Source organism: Bos indicus x Bos taurus, chromosome 14, assembly GCF_003369695.1.
Source record: "Bos indicus x Bos taurus breed Angus x Brahman F1 hybrid chromosome 14, Bos_hybrid_MaternalHap_v2.0, whole genome shotgun sequence".
NCBI classification, from domain to species: domain Eukaryota; kingdom Metazoa; phylum Chordata; class Mammalia; order Artiodactyla; family Bovidae; genus Bos; species Bos indicus x Bos taurus.
In genome coordinates, this window is record NC_040089.1 from 52,407,207 (window position 1) to 52,425,814 (window position 18,608).

The 18,608-nt window shown below is 35.5% G+C and overlaps 1 protein-coding gene across 2 annotated transcripts in view; it reads left to right on the top strand.

Moving 5' to 3' along the window:
• CSMD3 (CUB and Sushi multiple domains 3) overlaps window positions 1–18,608 on the top strand; it is a 1,467,857-nt gene that overhangs the window by 1,312,645 nt on the left and 136,604 nt on the right. For both annotated transcript variants that reach the window (XM_027561290.1, XM_027561291.1), the window contains 4 exons: window positions 4,821–4,937; window positions 9,070–9,279; window positions 17,415–17,603; window positions 18,398–18,575. In XM_027561290.1, the coding sequence (XP_027417091.1) occupies window positions 4,821–4,937; window positions 9,070–9,279; window positions 17,415–17,603; window positions 18,398–18,575 (694 nt within the window). The remainder of the gene's footprint in view (window positions 1–4,820; window positions 4,938–9,069; window positions 9,280–17,414; window positions 17,604–18,397; window positions 18,576–18,608) is intronic.

Sequence of the window (18,608 nt, forward strand, 5' to 3'; positions counted from 1 at the left end):
TAGATAGCATATTCAAAAGCAGAGACATTACTTTGCCAACAAAGGTTCGTCTAGTCAAGGCTATGGTTTTTCCTGTGGTCATGTATGGATGTGAGAGTTGGACTGTGAAGAAAGCTGAGCACCGAAGAATTGATGTTTTTGAACTATGGTGTTGGAGAAGCCTCTTGAGAGTCCCTTGGACTGCAAGGAGATCCAACCAGTCCATTCTGAAGGAGATCAGCCCTGGGATTTCTTTGGAAGGAATGATGCTAAAGCTGAAACTCCAGTACTTTGGCCACCTCATGTGAAGAGTTGACTCGTTGGAAAAGACTCTGATGCTGGGAGGGACTGGGGGCAGGAGGAGAAGGGGACGACAGAGGATGAGATGGCTGGATGGCATGACTGACTCGATGGATGTGAGTCTGGGTGAACTCCGGGAGTTGGTGATGGATAGGGAGGCCTGGCGTGCTGTGATTCATGGGGTAGCAGAGTCAGACACGACTGAGCAACTGAACTGAACTGAACTGATAGAGTATGAAAAGAAAGTGTGAGTTATGATCTCCATCATTAAAACATTTGTTTACCATTTAGAGTTGTAGAAATAAATGAAATTAAATAGGAGAGTGATTTAGTGTTTAGTGCCATTGACTACCTGATGGAATTAAGAAAGATGAGAATGGTGTTGACTGAAGCCATTGGGAAATATAGGCAGTCAATAAAATTTACAAAGGGTATTGAATGGCAGATGTAATTAAATGAATGAATAAGATTACCCTTTCTGAGTAGGAAAAAAATAAAAGAATTGGTGTGACCTAAATACCTACCAATTTACAGTGAACAAACCTGTAATGTGTTAGTTTCCTTGGGCTAGTGTAACAAAATGCTATGGATTAAATGACTTCAACGACAGAGGTTTATTTTGTCACATTTCTAGAAGCTAGAAGTTCAAGGTCAAGGTGGTGGCAGGGATGTATTTTTGGAGTACTTCTTTCCTTGACTTGTGGAAGATGATCTTCTCCCTACATCTTGACATGGCCTTTTCACTGTGAGGGAGCTCCCCGATAGTACACCAGTACTATTAGATTAGAGCTCCCTACCCTCATGACTTTATTTAACTTTAACTATCTCCTTAAAAGAGATATCACTTATCTCCAAATGCAGTCACATTTGGGAATTAGGGCTTTAACATGTGAATATTAAGAGGACACAATTCAGTCTGTGATGCCTATGTGCCATATGCACAATTTTTGTTAGAGAGTACTGGAAATTAATGTTTGAGTAAAGACGTCTTTTATTGACAAACAATATTAAAAGCATTCACACTTTAGATTGGATGACAATTTTGGAAGGATTTATTTCTTTAGGTATTATAAATAATTTATGCATATAATACAATTACAAATTGCACATATACATATAGTAATTATTATAAAAATTATATATACAGATAACGTCATTTATGTAAATGTTATGAATATGTGGTATGTATATATCCAATTAAGTATAAAATTGAGATGATAAAGATTAAAATAATATATATATATTGCTGATGTGAAAGCAGAGAGTTTCGGTCTTTTATTCATTACTGTTCTTTACTGCCAAGAACAGTTAGTATCTTAAGTACATATCCGATAAATATAGTTTAGTGAACAAATTAAAGTTTTACATTATAGTATGTATAGTTTTTATGATATCTTTCTTGACATTCACTTAGAAACATTTTCTCCATCATATCATGTTTCCAAAAATTTTATTTTTTAAATGGCTTTATAGCACATAGCATAGTCTAATTTGTATAGTTATTCTCTTTTGTTAGCTGAGTTTTTTGTCTTTTTGATATAGTTTTATACACCTTTGGTTCATATTTACACATTTATACACATTTCTTTTAAAGTGTTCTTCACATGCCTTTTTGCAGATATCTTATTCTTTACTTAGGATCTTACAGTAGATTAATTTTGTTATTGAATAACTATTTAAAAATTCTATAAATATCATCAAATTGCTTTAGAAAGTTGTATCAATTTGAATATCACTCAGTTATGATATGGTAATTTCCATTTTGCTGTGTTAGTAGCTTCGGTTATTACTCTTAACAAATTGCTTAGTTTTTAGGTAACTATTGTGTTTTGATTAAATCTATATTCCATTGAATATTGTTAACGAGGGAAATATTAGATAGAAGTGATATTTCAATAAAATTAAACTAGAAATTCTGTATTTATATAGGCTAAATTTGTATGAAACTGTATTAAATACTGATCATATTTTGATGTGCAATGTATCTATATTTGAATTTCAGCTAAGGTGCAATAGCTTTGCATGGCAAGTATATTATTCTGTTTGCTTATCTGTTGTATGGAATAGTAATAAGCCCATTATGAGAACGAAATGAGAGAACGCATTAAAGTATTTAACTCAAACCTGAAATACAGAGGGTGTCCACAGTGGTATTATAATGAAAAATGTGCAACAACTTAAGGGTCCAATAATGGGGAAAGGGGAAGTGAACATTGTAATGGAATATTTAATAACATGAACAAAGTTTATAATATGTAGTCAAATATAAAAAGGCTTAAAGTGATTCTCAGCATGATCCTGTTTTCTTTATATATGTAGTGTATAAACACACGTGCATGAATGTACGCTTTTCTGCAGAGAAATAAAGAATTATAAAGGTAGACAGGTTATCTATGGGGAGTGGAATTCCAGAGCACTGTTATTTATTTTCTACTCAATTTTTATATTTTATAAATTTTGGACAGTAAACTTATACTATACTTGACAAATGTTAGAATTGATATCATGGCCATATTTTAAGGAGAAACTGAAGGCAAGAGGCTGATTCAGAGAATGCCTTAAAACAGTAGTCATCAGGTCTCAACGTTACAATCTTATAAACTGAAAAATAAACAGTCTGCCAGATATTGTGGTAGAAGGAAGGAAAAATCACTTGAGATTTCTTTGGAATAGAGACAAATCTGAAGGAAAAATCAAAGATGATTTTATCTTGGAGGACTGTGCTGTGGTTGTGTCCTTAAGAAAAAAGCGTATAATAGGGCTCAAGAGTCTCCTGTGAAACGACTGGTGAAGCACAGCGCTGTCATTAAGGCCTGGGTGTGCGTGAGCTGGCAGAGTCACTGAGAAAATAGGCAGGGGCGTGGACCTGAAGGCAGATGCAGTGTTTGTATTCTTGTTTTCATGGTTTGTTGCTATTTTTCTTTCTCTTTCACTATCTGTTTTCTTTTATTCTTTCCTTCTCCCTTCTCTGATTTTGAGATTTACACTCTAGCAATGTGGGCAGTGCAGAGGACAGGATTTTGAGATCATTTCTAAAGAGATGGAAAGTAGCAGAATTAGAGGGACAGGGAGTACTTCAAACACTTGAGATTGTGAAGGCAAGAAAGCAAAAGAGAGTCCTTGTGTTCTTTCACTTAAAATTCAGAATAAAGCAAAACAAATATACAATTACATTCTTTCCAGGAACTTTAAAAGTACTTTTGATTGGCCAAAATATTTTCTCTATAATTCCCAATTATTGATTGTGTAATATATATATGTGGATAATCAAATTTTAGGAAAAATAATTGGTGAATATTAATGGTTTATATATGTTGAAAACTGCTCTGGTTTAAAGATGGATGAGCTGAGATTTGAGAAGAATGGAAAATATACAGGTGTATTACACAATGATAATTACAACTTTTAAAGAAAGATTGATATGCAGATTAACTACAAGGTTATATATATCCCCTTAGTAAAATCTGCTTGATACATAATTTATTCAGCTCACATAGCTAAAGATAGCTATCAAACTAGCTGCTGATATCACATAGAACATTGATAAACTTTCTACTGAATTTGCCTCTTTGATCTATAAGCTGAAGTTTGAATATCTATCTGTTGCTGTTCATAATAATAAATGAATGAAGTTGCAGGTACTTGTACAGGTAATTTTCTAACCTGATGTGCAGTCATGAAACCTGATTCTTCAACCAACAACTGAGATGTGTATTTTAGTCTTTCTGTGACAAAAGGATAAAAATATACACTAAGAGGAAAGAATTAGCTTCTAGCAGTTCTATTATTACATGTTAAATAATTCTATATAATCATGTAAAATTAAAACTTGGGTAATTATCTGTTCTTATAGTTTATGGTTAGCTCATCTATAATAAATCAGTATAATAGGGACTCTAAAAAAGTATAAATTTATCCCCAAATTCTCAAATATGGGGGCATCTTTTTACTTATGTTATACTCCCTATTTTTGTCTAGATTCTTTTAGGATAAAGTGAGGCCATATCTTACAGCCTGTGCATCCCTTGCATATTATCAATAGAAAACAGTATTTTACTTAAAAACCTTTAGCCTCCTCACAAAAAGAAGAAAAGAGGAAGATTGGGAAATGAAACTCTCCTCACTATAATACTTAGAATGAGTGTTGGTGGCTTGATTTTATTCTAAATTGTATCATCTTTTGAATGAATCAAAACATTTCTAGATGTACTTTGGATCAGAAATGTTCTGCTCACTATGGAAAAGGATCTGTGCTTCTTGTTGAATTGTATTCACTGCACATGAACTACTCTTCTCTGTTCAGTAATTGATTTAGCTTGTATTTACAGCTGAGGAAGGAAATACATTATCCTTTTTTGTATTTTACAAAGTGCCTTCTCAATTGATTATATTTGAATACTGGTACGTGGTGAATTAGATTGAAAATATTCAAATTTGTATCAGTTTTAACTTAGAGACTTGATTCATACTCGAAATGATTTCAGTCTGTTTTCAATGCAATAAAGTACTTTGGCTTAAGTGGGACCTCAATTCTCTTGCAGCTCAGTGTGGTGGTGCAATGTCAGATTTCAGTGGTGTGATCCTCAGCCCTGGGTTTCCTGGAAACTACCCCAGCAGTTTAGATTGCACGTGGACAATAAAGCTGCCCATAGGTTTTGGTACGTATATTAAAAACACATGAAAGAGTTTTTTATATTATTAATTCATCCTTTAAAAAATATCAAAGTGCGGTAAGAGCTTAATGAAATATTCACAAATTATAGTTTACTTTGTTATTACATGTGCTTGACTTGGAGTTCTTGGATAATTGAAAGAATATGGACATTTTTAAATTTTATAGGTAGTTGATAAATAGAAAACCATGATATTTTCCAGACAATATGTATGAATATAGGCTGACTTAGATGTGTGTAGTAGTGATAAATGCAACATGATTTTCATGTATTTTGTTTTTGTAACTCTCTTCTGCTTACCATGCGGGAGACCTGGGTTTGAGCCCTAGGTTGGGAAGATCCCCTGGAGAAGGAAATGGCAATCCACTCCAGTACTATTGCCTGGAAAATCCCAGGGACAGAGGAGCCTGGTAGGCTACCGTCTATGGGGTCACAAAGAGTCGGACACGACTGAGCGACTTCACTTTCACTTTCTGCTTAATGTAGCCAAGTAGTTCATAGAAAAATTATTTTCTGGTAATATATTGAATCTAATATTCATTATAAATAAATAAGTTTTGTACATTTTAAAAGTAGTACAGATTTTCTACTGTAAGATTTAAATACCCATGCTGATGTAATGGGAGAAGGCAATGGCACCCCACTCCAGTACTCTTGCCTAGAAAAACCCATGGATGGAGGAGCCTGGTGGGCCACAGTCCATGGGTTCGCGAAGCGTCGAACATGACTGAGCGACTTGACTTTCACTTTTCACTTTCATGCATTGGAGAAGGAAATGGCAACCCACTCTAGTGTTCTTGCCTGGAGAATCCTAGGGACGGGGGAGCCTGGTGGGCTGTCGTCTATGGGGTCGCACAGAGTCAGACACGACTGAAGCGACTTAGCAGCAGCGGCAGCAGCTGATGTAATAAGACCTTTCTAATTCTAATAATATAATTCCCAGTGTTCATATATTTAGCATTAAATATATATAATACATTGAATAATAAATTATTTCCCTCTTGTGTCACTAACATTTTCTCTTGCAGCTACTTCATATCCCACTAGTCTATAAATGCATAAATAGTGTTAGATTGGGGATAGATTTATTCATTAAATCACAGAAGAATAACATATAGATATTCCTTGAAATACAAACCTAGTATATTTAGAGTTAAGATATTCTGTATTATCTCACTTATTGAGAGTGAAAGTGAAAGTTGCTCAGTCGTGTCAGATTCTTTGTGACCCTGTGGACTATACAAACCATGGAATTCTCCAGGCCAGAATACTGGAGTGGGTAACCTTTCCCTTCTCCAGAAGATCTTCTCAACCCAGGGATCAAGCCCAGGTCTCCCGCATTGCAGGCGGATTCTTTACCAACTGAGCCACAAGGGAAGCCCAAGAATGCTGGAGTGGGTAGCCTATCTATTCACCAGCGGATCTTTCCAACCTAGGAATCGAACCGCGGTCTCCTGCATTGCAGGCAGATTCTTTACCAACTGAGCTATCACAGAAGCCCAACTCACTTATTAGATGCCTCATTTACCCAATGGTTTTCCAGGTCGTGCTGGTGGTAAGGAACCTGTCTGCCCATGCTGGAGATGTAAGAGGTGTGGGTTCGATCCCTGGGTTGGAAAGATCCCCTCGAGGAGGGCATGACAACCCACTCCAGTATTGTTGGCTGGAGAATCCCATGCACAGAGGAGTCAGATGGACTATGGTCCATAGAGTCGCTGAAGCAAGTTAACTGCATGCATGCATTTACCCAAAAGCGTCAATAGCCTCAGAATCGTAATTCATTAAGAATGTTTTATGTAAATTAATAGAAACTCATAGTTTTGGAATTCTATACTTATGTACATATCATACTCCAGGTATTTTGCTAAGTGCTAGGGATAAATGCATGGTAAAACAGACTGCACTTTTCCCCAGTTGAGTTACAGTCATGATGAGGAGACAGATAGTCAAATATGCAATTGCAGTGAAGTAAATTAAAGAGTACAGGATTAAGCTTAGTACAGACATCCAACCTAGTCCAGGAAATGCAAAAAAGGTTTGCCAGAGGAAGTGATGCCTGAATTGTGGCTTTAAATATAAGTAAGCCCAGAAAAGAGGGTCAGGCTGTGAGGAACACAAAAGAAATTGTAGGTAAACAGAATGACATATGGAAAAATGCAGATAACAAAGCTAAAGAAATTCAACAAACTTGAGCACTATGTGACTGGTTTGAAGTTTGGGGAGAATAGTAGGTCACTGAGAGAAGAATGCTGGGGAACTTTCTAAGGATAATTATTTTAGCTCCAACATAGGAACACCCTTTAACTTGAAGTCATAGCCAAATTCTATGCCTTTTGATTGAAAGTGAATAGATGAATAATAGATTTGAAACAATATGTTTATTCTTATGTCTTTTACTAGCTACTTAAGAGGGCTCATCCCATGTTGCTTATGGAGATAAGTGAATTATTTTAAAATAAATTAGTATATATATTTGCAGTAGTGTCATATCATCATAGTTCTTGTTAATGCTTTGTTTATTTTAAAAATTAAGTTTATTAAAACTTAAAAACTATATGCATCTCTTTCTCTGTTTTAGAAATAGAAACAGGAGACTGTTTCTGATTTGATTACATTTAAGTTTTCCCACTGTTTTCTTTGATATTGGTTACCTCAAATATTGGTTCTAGTGTATTTGACAAATAATTTATAAGCATTAAAAGAAAATTGAATACATATAAAGTTAAAGAAATATTTTTTCTCACATCTATGCAAATATTGTTGATAATATAATTTGTGAAAAGATTGGGGAAATTTTTAGAAAAATATGTACTTCTTATAGCTTCACATATTAAGATAATCATGTTCAAACTTCTAAGATTTTCTGTTTATCCAGGAATGTATATAATATTTTAAAGCATATTTTCAGTATTTCCCAAATTTATTTGTTCATATAATTCTTTTTCCATGTATCAGGATTTGCATGTAACTGTTTCCAGGAACAAAATGACTTGACTTGAAAACCTCACTAGTTATTAAGAGCAACAGCTCAAGAACCAGAGTATCTGAGTTGTAATTTCAGCTCTTTAAGGATATTGTGTAAGCTTAGTATAATGTTGAGCTTCCCTGTGCCTCAGTCTCCTCATTCTCACAAGTAACCATGAGCATGGAATGTTAGCATATAAAAAACTTAAAATAGTGCCTAGTGAAAGGAAAACACAAAAAATGTCAGATTTTATTACTAACAAGTTGAAGAATGGTAGTTGTGAAAACAAAACATAGAATTCAATAAAAATTGAATATTAATTGAATTAGGTGGACATTCCTCTTTAAGGTCACCAACTCAGTGGACATGAGTTTGAGCAAACTCTGGAAGATGGTGAAGGACAGGGAAGCCTGGCACGCTGCCATCCATGGGGCCACAGAGTCCAACATGACTGAGTGACTGAACAACAACCTCAATGCAACTTTTATTTTTTCTACCCCAGAGGCATTTCACTGTCCCATATTTTAGTTATGTTTATAAAGAAATTATTTTGTAATGTAGCAAATAACAATGACCCCTAGATTTTATCACGAATATTATATAACATTTGGCATTATCTTCTGACAAGAAAATATTAAAACAGAATACTGAAAATTATATGCCTCAAAATGATATTTTGGAGAAGTTGATTTATCCCCTGTATGTGACTAATTTCTAACACAGTTGTGAAATCTGATTATGTTAATATATAAAACTTTGCAATCGTATTTTGCCCTCAAATTGGCCTTTTACAAAATAAAAATTATTGAGTGGCTTTTCATCTTTAAGAGTTGATTGATCTAATTTTAAATGGTATTAAAGAGCAAGAAAGCTACTTTCTTAATTAGTTTTGTTATGGTGACATTGTAGTAAAATGAGATGTTTCCCATGTGACAAATTATGGCATTTGAGAGCAGTATTCTATTTGCACTATAGCAAAGCTAATTGTTCTGAGCAGACAACAAACCCATGGCCCAGATCTTGACAGTATGCCTCTCAACCTAAATGCAAATGTATCTTAAGAACATTAATGTGAATGTGTGTGTTTGTGTATATGCATGCACTTAATTTGGTAAAAAATAAGGTAGCATAATGTTTGTTTTTCTTCCTTAGGTGTCCATCTGCAGTTTGTAAATTTTTCTACAGAAACCATACATGATTATTTGGAAGTAAGAAGTGGATCCTCAGAAACTAGTACTGTTATTGGGCGACTTAGTGGTCCTCAAATACCATCTTCCCTGTTTAGCACAACCCATGAAACCAGCTTGTATTTTCACAGTGACTATTCACAAAACAAACAAGGGTTTCACATTGTATACCAAGGTGAGTGGAATAATACAAAATGAGAAATTATTTAGCCTATAGACAGCTATTAGCAATCTAACTCTTAAGTATTTTCTATGTTGTGTTTTAGAAAGAAAAAAGGAGCCCTACCAAGGCAAGCTTCAGTTAGGAAGAGTTTTAAATAATGCAATTTTCAGGCAACCAAATGTGGGAAAATTATGTCTTTTTGACGCCTTACAAATTCTAACCATGAAAAAAGTATTTAATTCATTTTAATACACAATCAAATAAAACAAATCAAGGCCAGGCAGTCAGACAGGACATGGGGAAATGTAAGATTGAGTCTTTGCTTTCATATCAAAATGAGTATATTGAAAAGATATTTTGTGGTGCTCATCTACTATATGTAAAGTTATTCTCTTACTTTATAATGAAAGAATAACATAACATTCATTGATATCACTCTACTGCTTTGAGAATATGAAATAAATAAATACTTTGTCAATCATATTATATTAGGCCTATTTCCAATATAAGTCTGCTGCATGACCTTGAACATGAATTTCATCCCTTTAGAATATAAAGCTTAGACTCTGGAAGACCTAGGCTTAAATGTAGATTCTCTATGTTCAATCTTAAGTGATATAGGGCATGAGTTCATTTTTTCATTTTCATGATAGAGTTAATAAGAGTACCTCTCAGATAAGTTGTTTTGAACTTTGTGATGAAATGATTATAAAATATTTACCATGTTGTATATCATTAGTAATTATTTAGTGTAGTTTTTGTTTTGGTGTTTTCTGTTTTTGCTTTTTACTGTCACTTCATATCTTAAAAGTCTGAGATTTAAAAGTAAATGTTTAAGTTATAATATTTATTCAAACAATACAGTTCCAGTGATTATAATATTCAATCAAAAGTAACAAACTTTAATTACATCACTGCCTTAATTATTAAAGGATTTAATGACCATGTGATTTTTAAAAAATTTAATTCAAGTTTTTCCTGATTTCTAGTTGACTCACAAGTAGGTGATACTTTTGGACATGAGCTCCACCAGAGCAGAGATCTTTGTGTTGTTCATTGATGTGTCTCAAGTAACTACAAGAGTAAGAGCACAATAAATATTTGCTGAATAGAAGTATATACTTAAAAAGAAATTTAAGAGTAGTTAGATTTTGACTGTGTGGATCACATAAACTGTGGAAAATTCTGAAAGAGATGAGAATACCAGGGCACCTGACCTGCCCCTTGAGAAACCTGTATGCAGGTCAGGAAGCAACAGTTAGAACTGGACATAGAACAACAGACTGGTTCCAAATAGGAAAAGGAGTACGTCAAGGCAGTATACTGTCACCCTGCTTATTTAACTTATATGCAGAGTACATCATGAGAAATGCTGGGCTGGATGAAGCACAAGCTGGAATCAAGATTGCCACGAGAAATATCAATAACCTCAGATATGCAGATGACACCACCTTATGGCAGAAAGTGAAGAGGAACTAAAGAGCCACTTGATGAAAGTGAAAGAGGAGAATGAAAAAGTTGGCTTAAAGCTCAGGGTTCAGAAAACTAAGATCATGGCATCTGGTCCCATCACTTCATGGGAAATAGATGGGGAAACAGTGTCAGACTTATTTTGGGGGGCTCCCAAATCACTGCAGATGGTGACTGCTGCCATAAATTAAAAGATGCATATTCCTTGGAAGGAAAGTTGTGCCCAACCTAGATAGCATATTAAAAAGCAGAGACATTGCTTTACCAACAAGGGTCTGTCTAGTCAAGGCTATAGTTTTTCCAGTAGTCATGTATGGATGTGAGAGTTGGACTATAAAGAAAGCTGAGTGCTGAAGAATTGATACTTTTGAACTGTGGTGTTGGAGAAGACTCTTGAGAGTCCCTTGGACTGCAAGGATATCCAACCAGTCCATCCTAAAGGAGATCAGTCTTGAGTGTTCATTGGAAGGATTGGTGCTGAAGCTGAAACTCCAATAGTTTGGCCACCTGATATGAAGAGCTGACTCATTTGAAAAGACCTTGATGCTGGGAAAAGTTGAGGACAGGAGGAAAAGGGGATGACAGAGATTAAGATGGTTGGATGGCATCATTGACTCAATGGACATGAGTTTGCGTGAACTCGGGGAGTTGGTGATGGACAGGGAGGCCTAGCATGCTGCAGTCTATGGGGTCGCAAATAGATAGGACTGAGTGACTGAACTGAACTGAAAATAGACATTGTAACATTCAACTGCACATGGGTCTCAGTGATTACAGTTTAGCTTAGGCTTGCAAACATAATTTAATAGTACCACATATCATCCTGTATATAAAACAGAAAATCATAACTGTCACATTTCTGTACAAAATGTACAGTATTCCTGAGGAAATTAATTTCAGAAACTTCTGGGAAACTGATTGAGTTTCTTCTTTGCATCTAAAAGGCTCAGAAGTATATTTGTGGTTCTTCTCTAACAAGTGTATGGGGTCTTATGCTAAACACTTTGCTATTCACCTTAAACCTGACTTCATCGTCTTGCCATGCACTCATTTTCCTTTGGTCTTTCAAAGCCAAATTCTTGTTTGAATGTGAAAAATCTAAAATCTGAACATTTTTTACTGCATTTTTCAGTCAATATGTCCTTGAAAAAATATTTATTTGCATAATAAAATAAAAATATATAGCATTTGTTACTTTTATTTATATAATATTAATATTATTGACATGAGCCATCATGTATAGCAATGATCACTAGATATTATTTGTTAATTATGTTGAATTTAAAAACTATCTCTTCTTTTACTGAGTTTATATTTTTGAGCTAATAACATTTTTTTAAAAGTTAATACAGATTCACAGAATCTGTTATTTTTACATAAGTTTGTGATGCAAATTTAAAAACATTCTGAATATTGGAAGAATGAATTGTATATAATTACTGATAAGGATACTCTTCTACTAAAGGACTTGTTCCACATTAGTGCTATTAATGGCAACATTTAGGATTTAGGTCCTGTATTATATATGATATTAGGATGCGAACTTTCTCCTGATCATTTAAAATGTATTTCCTATATATCCTCATTAAACTAAAAAGCATAGAAAGGTGAAATATGTAAATTACCACAGGATTATTCAAGTGTCAATGAGTTTTATTCTATTCAAGATTATCCAGCCAACTAAGCTTATCATAGACAACATTTCACAAAACATCTGGAAAAGGTCATTCCAATCCCAAAGAAAGAAAACGCCGAAGAATGCTCAAACTACCGCACAATTGCACTCATCTCACACGATAGTATAGTAATGCTCAAAATTCTCCAAGCCAGGCTTCAGTAATTCGTGAACCGTGAACTTCCAGATGTTCAAGCTGGTTTTAGAAAAGGCAGAGGAACGAGAGATCAAATTGCCAACATTAGCTGGATCATGGAAAAAGCAAAAAAGTTCCAGAAAAACATCTATTTCTGCTTTATTAATTATGCCAAAGCCTTTGACTGTGTGGATCACAATATACTGTGGAAAATTCTGAAAGAGATGGGAGTACCAGACCACCTGACCTGCCTCTTGAGAAACCTGTATGCAGGTCAGGAAGCAACAGTTAGAACTGGACATGGAACAACAAACTGGTTCCAAATAGGAAAAAGAGTTCGTCAAAGCTGTATATTGTCACCCAGCTTATTTAACTTACATGCAGAGTACGTGATGAGAAATGCTGGGCTGGATGAAGCACAAGCTGGAATCAAGATTGCTGGGAGAAATATCAGTAACCTCAGATATGCAGATGATACCACACTTATGGCAGAAAGTGAAAAAGAATGAAAGAGCCTCTTGATGAAAGTGAAAGAGGAGAGTGAAAAAGTTGGCTTAAAGCTCAACATTCAGAACACTAAGATCATGGCATCTGGTCCCATCAATTCATGGCAAATAGAAGGGGAAACAATGGAAACAGTGACAGACTTTATTTTTCTGGGCTCCAAAATTACTGCAGATGGTGGCTCCAGCCATGGAATTAAAAGACCCTTACTCCTTGGAAGGAAAGTTATGACCAAAGTAGACAACATATTAAAAAGCAGACACATTACTTTGTCAACAAAGGTCTGTCTAGTCAAGGCTATGGTTTTTCCAGTAATCATGTATGGATGTGAGAGTTGAACTATAAAGAAAGCTGAGCACTGAAGAATGGAAGCTTTTGAACTGTGGTGTTGGAGAAGACTCTTGAGAGTCCCTTGGACTGCAAGGAGATCCAACCAGTCCATCCTAAAGGTGATCAGTCCTGGGTGTTCATTGGAAGGACTGATGTTGAAGCTGAAACTCCAATACTTTGGCCACCTGATGCGAAGAGCTGACTCATTTGAAAAGACACTGATTTTCAGAAAGATTGAGAGGAGGAGGAGAAGGGGACCACAGAGAATGAGATGATTGGATGGCATCACCGACTCAATTGACATGGGTTTGAGTGAACTCTGGGAGTTGGTGATGGACAGGGAGGCTTGGTGTGCTGCGGTTCATGGGTTTGCAAGGAGTCGGACATGACTGAGTGACTGAACTGGAACTGGAACAAAGCATCTAAGTCAAATCACTCTACTGTACACCTTAAATTCATGCAGTGATGTATATAAATTATATTTTAATAAAACTGAGAAAAATTACCTTTAAATGTGATTGAAAATTGAAAGCATTTATTTAATAGAATAATATATCCTAACTGCTGCTGCTGCTGCTAAGTCGCATCAGTCGTGTCCGACTCTGTGTGACCCCAGAGACGTCAGCCCACCAGGCTCCGCTGTCCCTGGTATTCTCCAGGCAAGAACACTGGAGTGGGTTGCCATTTCCTTCTACAATGCATGAAAGTGAAAAGTGAAAGTGAAGTCGCTCAGTTGTGTCCGACTCTTAGCAACCCCATGGACTGCAGCCTACAGGCTCCTCCATCCATGGGATTTGCCAGGCAAGAGTACTGGAGTGGGGTGCCATTGCCTTGATATACATTTACCCTAAACTGAAATGACTTTTTGGATTTGATATATTTTGCTTATGGAATATTAATTCAAATGAAAATGACAATTAAACACTTAATATCCTTAAAGGACTGTTGACTAACTCTGAAAACTTTAGAGTATTAAAATTTAAAATATAGAGTGATATGTTAGTTAACAACTCAGGGACCTCCGGATCAGATCAGTCGCTCAGTCGTGTCCCACTCTTTGCGACCCCATGAACTGCAGCACGCCAGGCCTCCCTGTCCATCACCAACTCCCGGAGTTCACCCAGACTCACGTCCATCAAGTCAGTGATGCTATCCAGCCATCTCATCCTCTGTCGTCCCCTTCTCCTCCTGCCCTCAATCCCTCCCAGCATCAGAGTCTTTTCCAATGAGTCAACTCTTCGCATGAGGTGGCCAAAGTACTGGAGTTTCAGCTTTAGCATCATTCCTTCCAAAGAAATCCCAGGGCTGATCTCCTTTAGAATGGACTGGTTGGATCTCCTTGCAGTCCAAGGGACTCTCAAGAGTCTTCTCCAACACCACAGTTCAAAAGCATCAACTCTTCAGTGCTCAGCCTTCTTCACAGTCCAACTCTCACATCCATACATGACCACAGGAAAACCATAGCCTTGACTAGACGGACCTTTGTTGGCAAAGTAATGTCTCTGCTTTTGAATATGCTATCTAGGTTGGTCATAACTTTCCTTCCAAGGAGTAAGCGTCTTTTAATTTCATGGCTGCAGTCACCATCTGTAGTGATTTTGGAGCCCAGAAAATAAAGTCTGACACTGTTCCCACTGTTTCCCCATCTATTTCCCATGAAGTGATGGGACCGGATGCCATGATCTTCGTTTTCTGAATGTTGAGCTTTAAGCCAACTTTTTCACTCTCCACTTTCACTTTCATCAAGAGGCTTTTTAGTTCCTCTTCACTTTCTGCCATAAGGGTGGTGTCATCTGCATATCTGAGGTTATTGATACTTCTCCCAGCAATCTTTATTCCAGCTTGTGCTTCTTCCAGTCCAGCGTTTCTCATGATGTACTCTGCATATAAGTTAAATAAAGAGGGTGACAATATACAGCCTTGACGTACTCCTTTTCCTATTTGGAACCAGTCTGTTGTTCCATGTCCAGTTCTAACTGTTGCTTCCTGACCTGCATACAAATTTCTCAAGAGGCAGGTCAGGTGGTCTGGTATTCCCATCTCTTTCAGAATTTTCCACAGTATATTGTGATCCACACAGTCAAATGCTTTGGCATAGTCAATAAAGCAGAAATAGATGCTTTTCTGAAACTTTTTTGCTTTTTCCATGATCCAGCAGATGTTGGCAATTTGATCTCTGGTTCCTCTGCCTTTTCTAAAACCAGCCTGAACATCAGGAATTTCACGGTTCACATATTGCTGAAGCCTGGCTTGGAGAATTTTGAGCATTACTTTACTAGCGTGTGAGATGAGTGCAATTGTGTGGTAGTTTGAGCATTCTTTGGCATTGCCTTTCTTTGGGATTGGAATGAAAACTGACCTTTTCCAGTCCTGTGGCCACTGCTGAGTTTTCCAAATTTGCTGGCATATTGAGTGCAGCACTTACACAGCATCATCTTTCAGGATTTGGAATAGCTCAACTGGAATGCCATCACCTCCACTAGCTTTGTTCATAGTGATGCTTTCTAAGGCCCACTTGATTTCACATTCCAGGCTGTCTGGCTCTAGGTGATGATCACACCATCGTGATTATCTGGGTCGTGAAGATCTTTTTTGTACAGTTCTTCTGTGTATTCTTGCCATCTCTTCTTCATATCTTCTGCTTCTATTAGGTCCATACCATTTCTGTCCTTATCGAGCCCATCTTTGCATGAAATGTTCCTTTGGTATCTCTGGTTTTCTTGAAGAGATCCCTAGTCTTTCCCATTCTGTTGTTTTCCTCTATTTCTTTGCATTGATCGCTGAAGAAGGCTTTCTTGTCTCTTTTTGCTATTCTTTGGAACTCTGCATTCAGATGTTTATATCTTTCCTTTTCTGCTTTGCTTTTCACTTCTGTTCTTTTCACAGCTATTGTAAGGCCTCCCCTTATTCAACCTTAAATGTAAATTTCTGATTTGGAAAATTTAGAATTTAATATGCTCAATGTTCTCAATTTTGTGGTTACATAGGAGTGTCCTTTTCTTTGTGAGATAGAAGTGATATGTCAAGTTATTCTCCACTAATTTGAAAAGAAGAAAGTGTGTTCACACACATATATACACACACACAGAGATGTAGATGGGGACAGGGTTAGGGAAAGAAAGAGAGAATGATGAATATGTATCAGAGTTAACCACTGGGAAACCTTGTTGATGGCATAGTTCTTTCTATTGCAACCTCTGTGTAACTTTGGAATTACTGAAAAATAAAAAAGTTTTTAAAAAAGGAATTTAAATAGTCAGTAGAAAAATAATCTCTGCTGGTAATTTAAATTTTACTAATTATATATGGTTTTGAATTTCTTAAAAATAAAGTCTCAAATATTAATAATATATGAGTATATATACTGTTTGTAGGTTCAAAATTTTTTCAGCAGTGTTTATTAAGCACCTAATATGTAAAAGGGAGTAAGCAAAGCTTTTAGGATACGGTGATAAAAGCATGTAGAACAACATTAGTATGAACAAATAAAATAGTTGTGCTTCAATGATGACTGAATTACAAAATTTGTGTTAGAAGGAAATTATTTCCTAGTACTTTATATTGTTAAATGACTTCTTTAGAAAAACTTGATAGAGGGTGATTTATTTCTTTTAGAGGGAAAATTAGCTTAAGAATTTCAGAAAGATTCAGAATTAGGCTTACACATATATTTATTTTATTTTATATACATGTGATATAACCAGAAAGCAATTGCATTCTAGGTAAAGGGATCAGAGTATGTTTGATTAAAATTGTGACTTTAAGGGTAATTTATATTTTCATTAAAACTTTAAACAGATTTCATCAGTGAGTGACTAAACAATGCATTTTAATAAATTATGCTAAAATTTTAATATGAAAATTATAGACATAAGAAACATACAGTCATTAACATCACTTGCTATAAACCCAAATTATTATTTCTAACCAACTGCAAGCAGCACTACCTCTATTTTGCAGATTGCAAATAGTACCCTCTTGTGGTCTTTCATAATTCAGAAGGGAAATTTTTCTTTTTTTTACGTTTTCCAGCCTATCAGTTGCAAAGCTGTCCTGATCCACGCCCATTTCGAAATGGTTTTGTGATCGGCAATGATTTTACTGTGGGTCAAACCATTTCATTTGAATGTTTCCCTGGATATACACTGATTGGAAATTCAGCCCTCACTTGCCTTCATGGAGTGAGTCGTAACTGGAATCATCCACTTCCAAGGTGTGAAGGTATGCTTCTAACTTGAAGCTATCTTTTAGGTGATATAATCTGTGTTTAATAATTCTTGTTTTGGTACTCTTTTTCTGTTTGTTTGTTTTATCTCTTCAAATGTCATGCTAAATATAGAGTCTTCCTTTCAGTTGAAGAATAATAGTTAGCAAAGACCTTAAAACTCCATAATAAAGAACTAATTTTGTCATTCTTGAGTCAAGAGTCCTAATCTTCTCTATTGGATGCTGAAGTAAAGTTGGTTAACACTTTAGAGCTTCTCCTATGCGATGTCTATGTGATTGCATGTGTGTTTGTTTAGTAATCATTCTTTTATAAAACAGTAGCCCAGATACTGTTACTGAATTTGGGGTCATTTCTTCTAAAATAAATAAATAAAAATGCCTCGATCCTCTTATAAGTCCTTATATTTATACATGATATACATGATATATTTATATATGATATATTTATACATGATATAAGTCCTTATATTTATACATGATATACTGTTCAACTTTTGAACAGTATATATATATATATATATATATGGATAAAGTATTTGAAAAAAGCAAATACAATGTAATTTACTAATCTAGTGATAGTGAAAAACAATGTAGAATACCTCATGCTGAAAAATAAACAAACATTCACTCTGTTTGGTTCATGGTTTCCAGCTTTATTTTATATACCTTAACTGAGGTGGAAACATAACACAGATGTCTTTTATACTGTCTAAGAGGTATGAAATGTTTGCAAATTTTGTAATCAATTTACTATGATTCTACTTAAACATATTGTATCTTTTCTGTAGCTCTTTGTGGAGGGAATATAACTGCAATGAATGGAACCATTTACTCTCCTGGGTATCCAGATGAATATCCAAACTTTCAAGACTGTTTTTGGCTCGTAAAAGTACCCCCTGGGAATGGAATCTACATCAACTTTACTGTCCTACAAACAGAACCAATCTATGATTTCATCACTGTATGGTAAGCCAAGACCTCTGTTACTGATTGATTCAA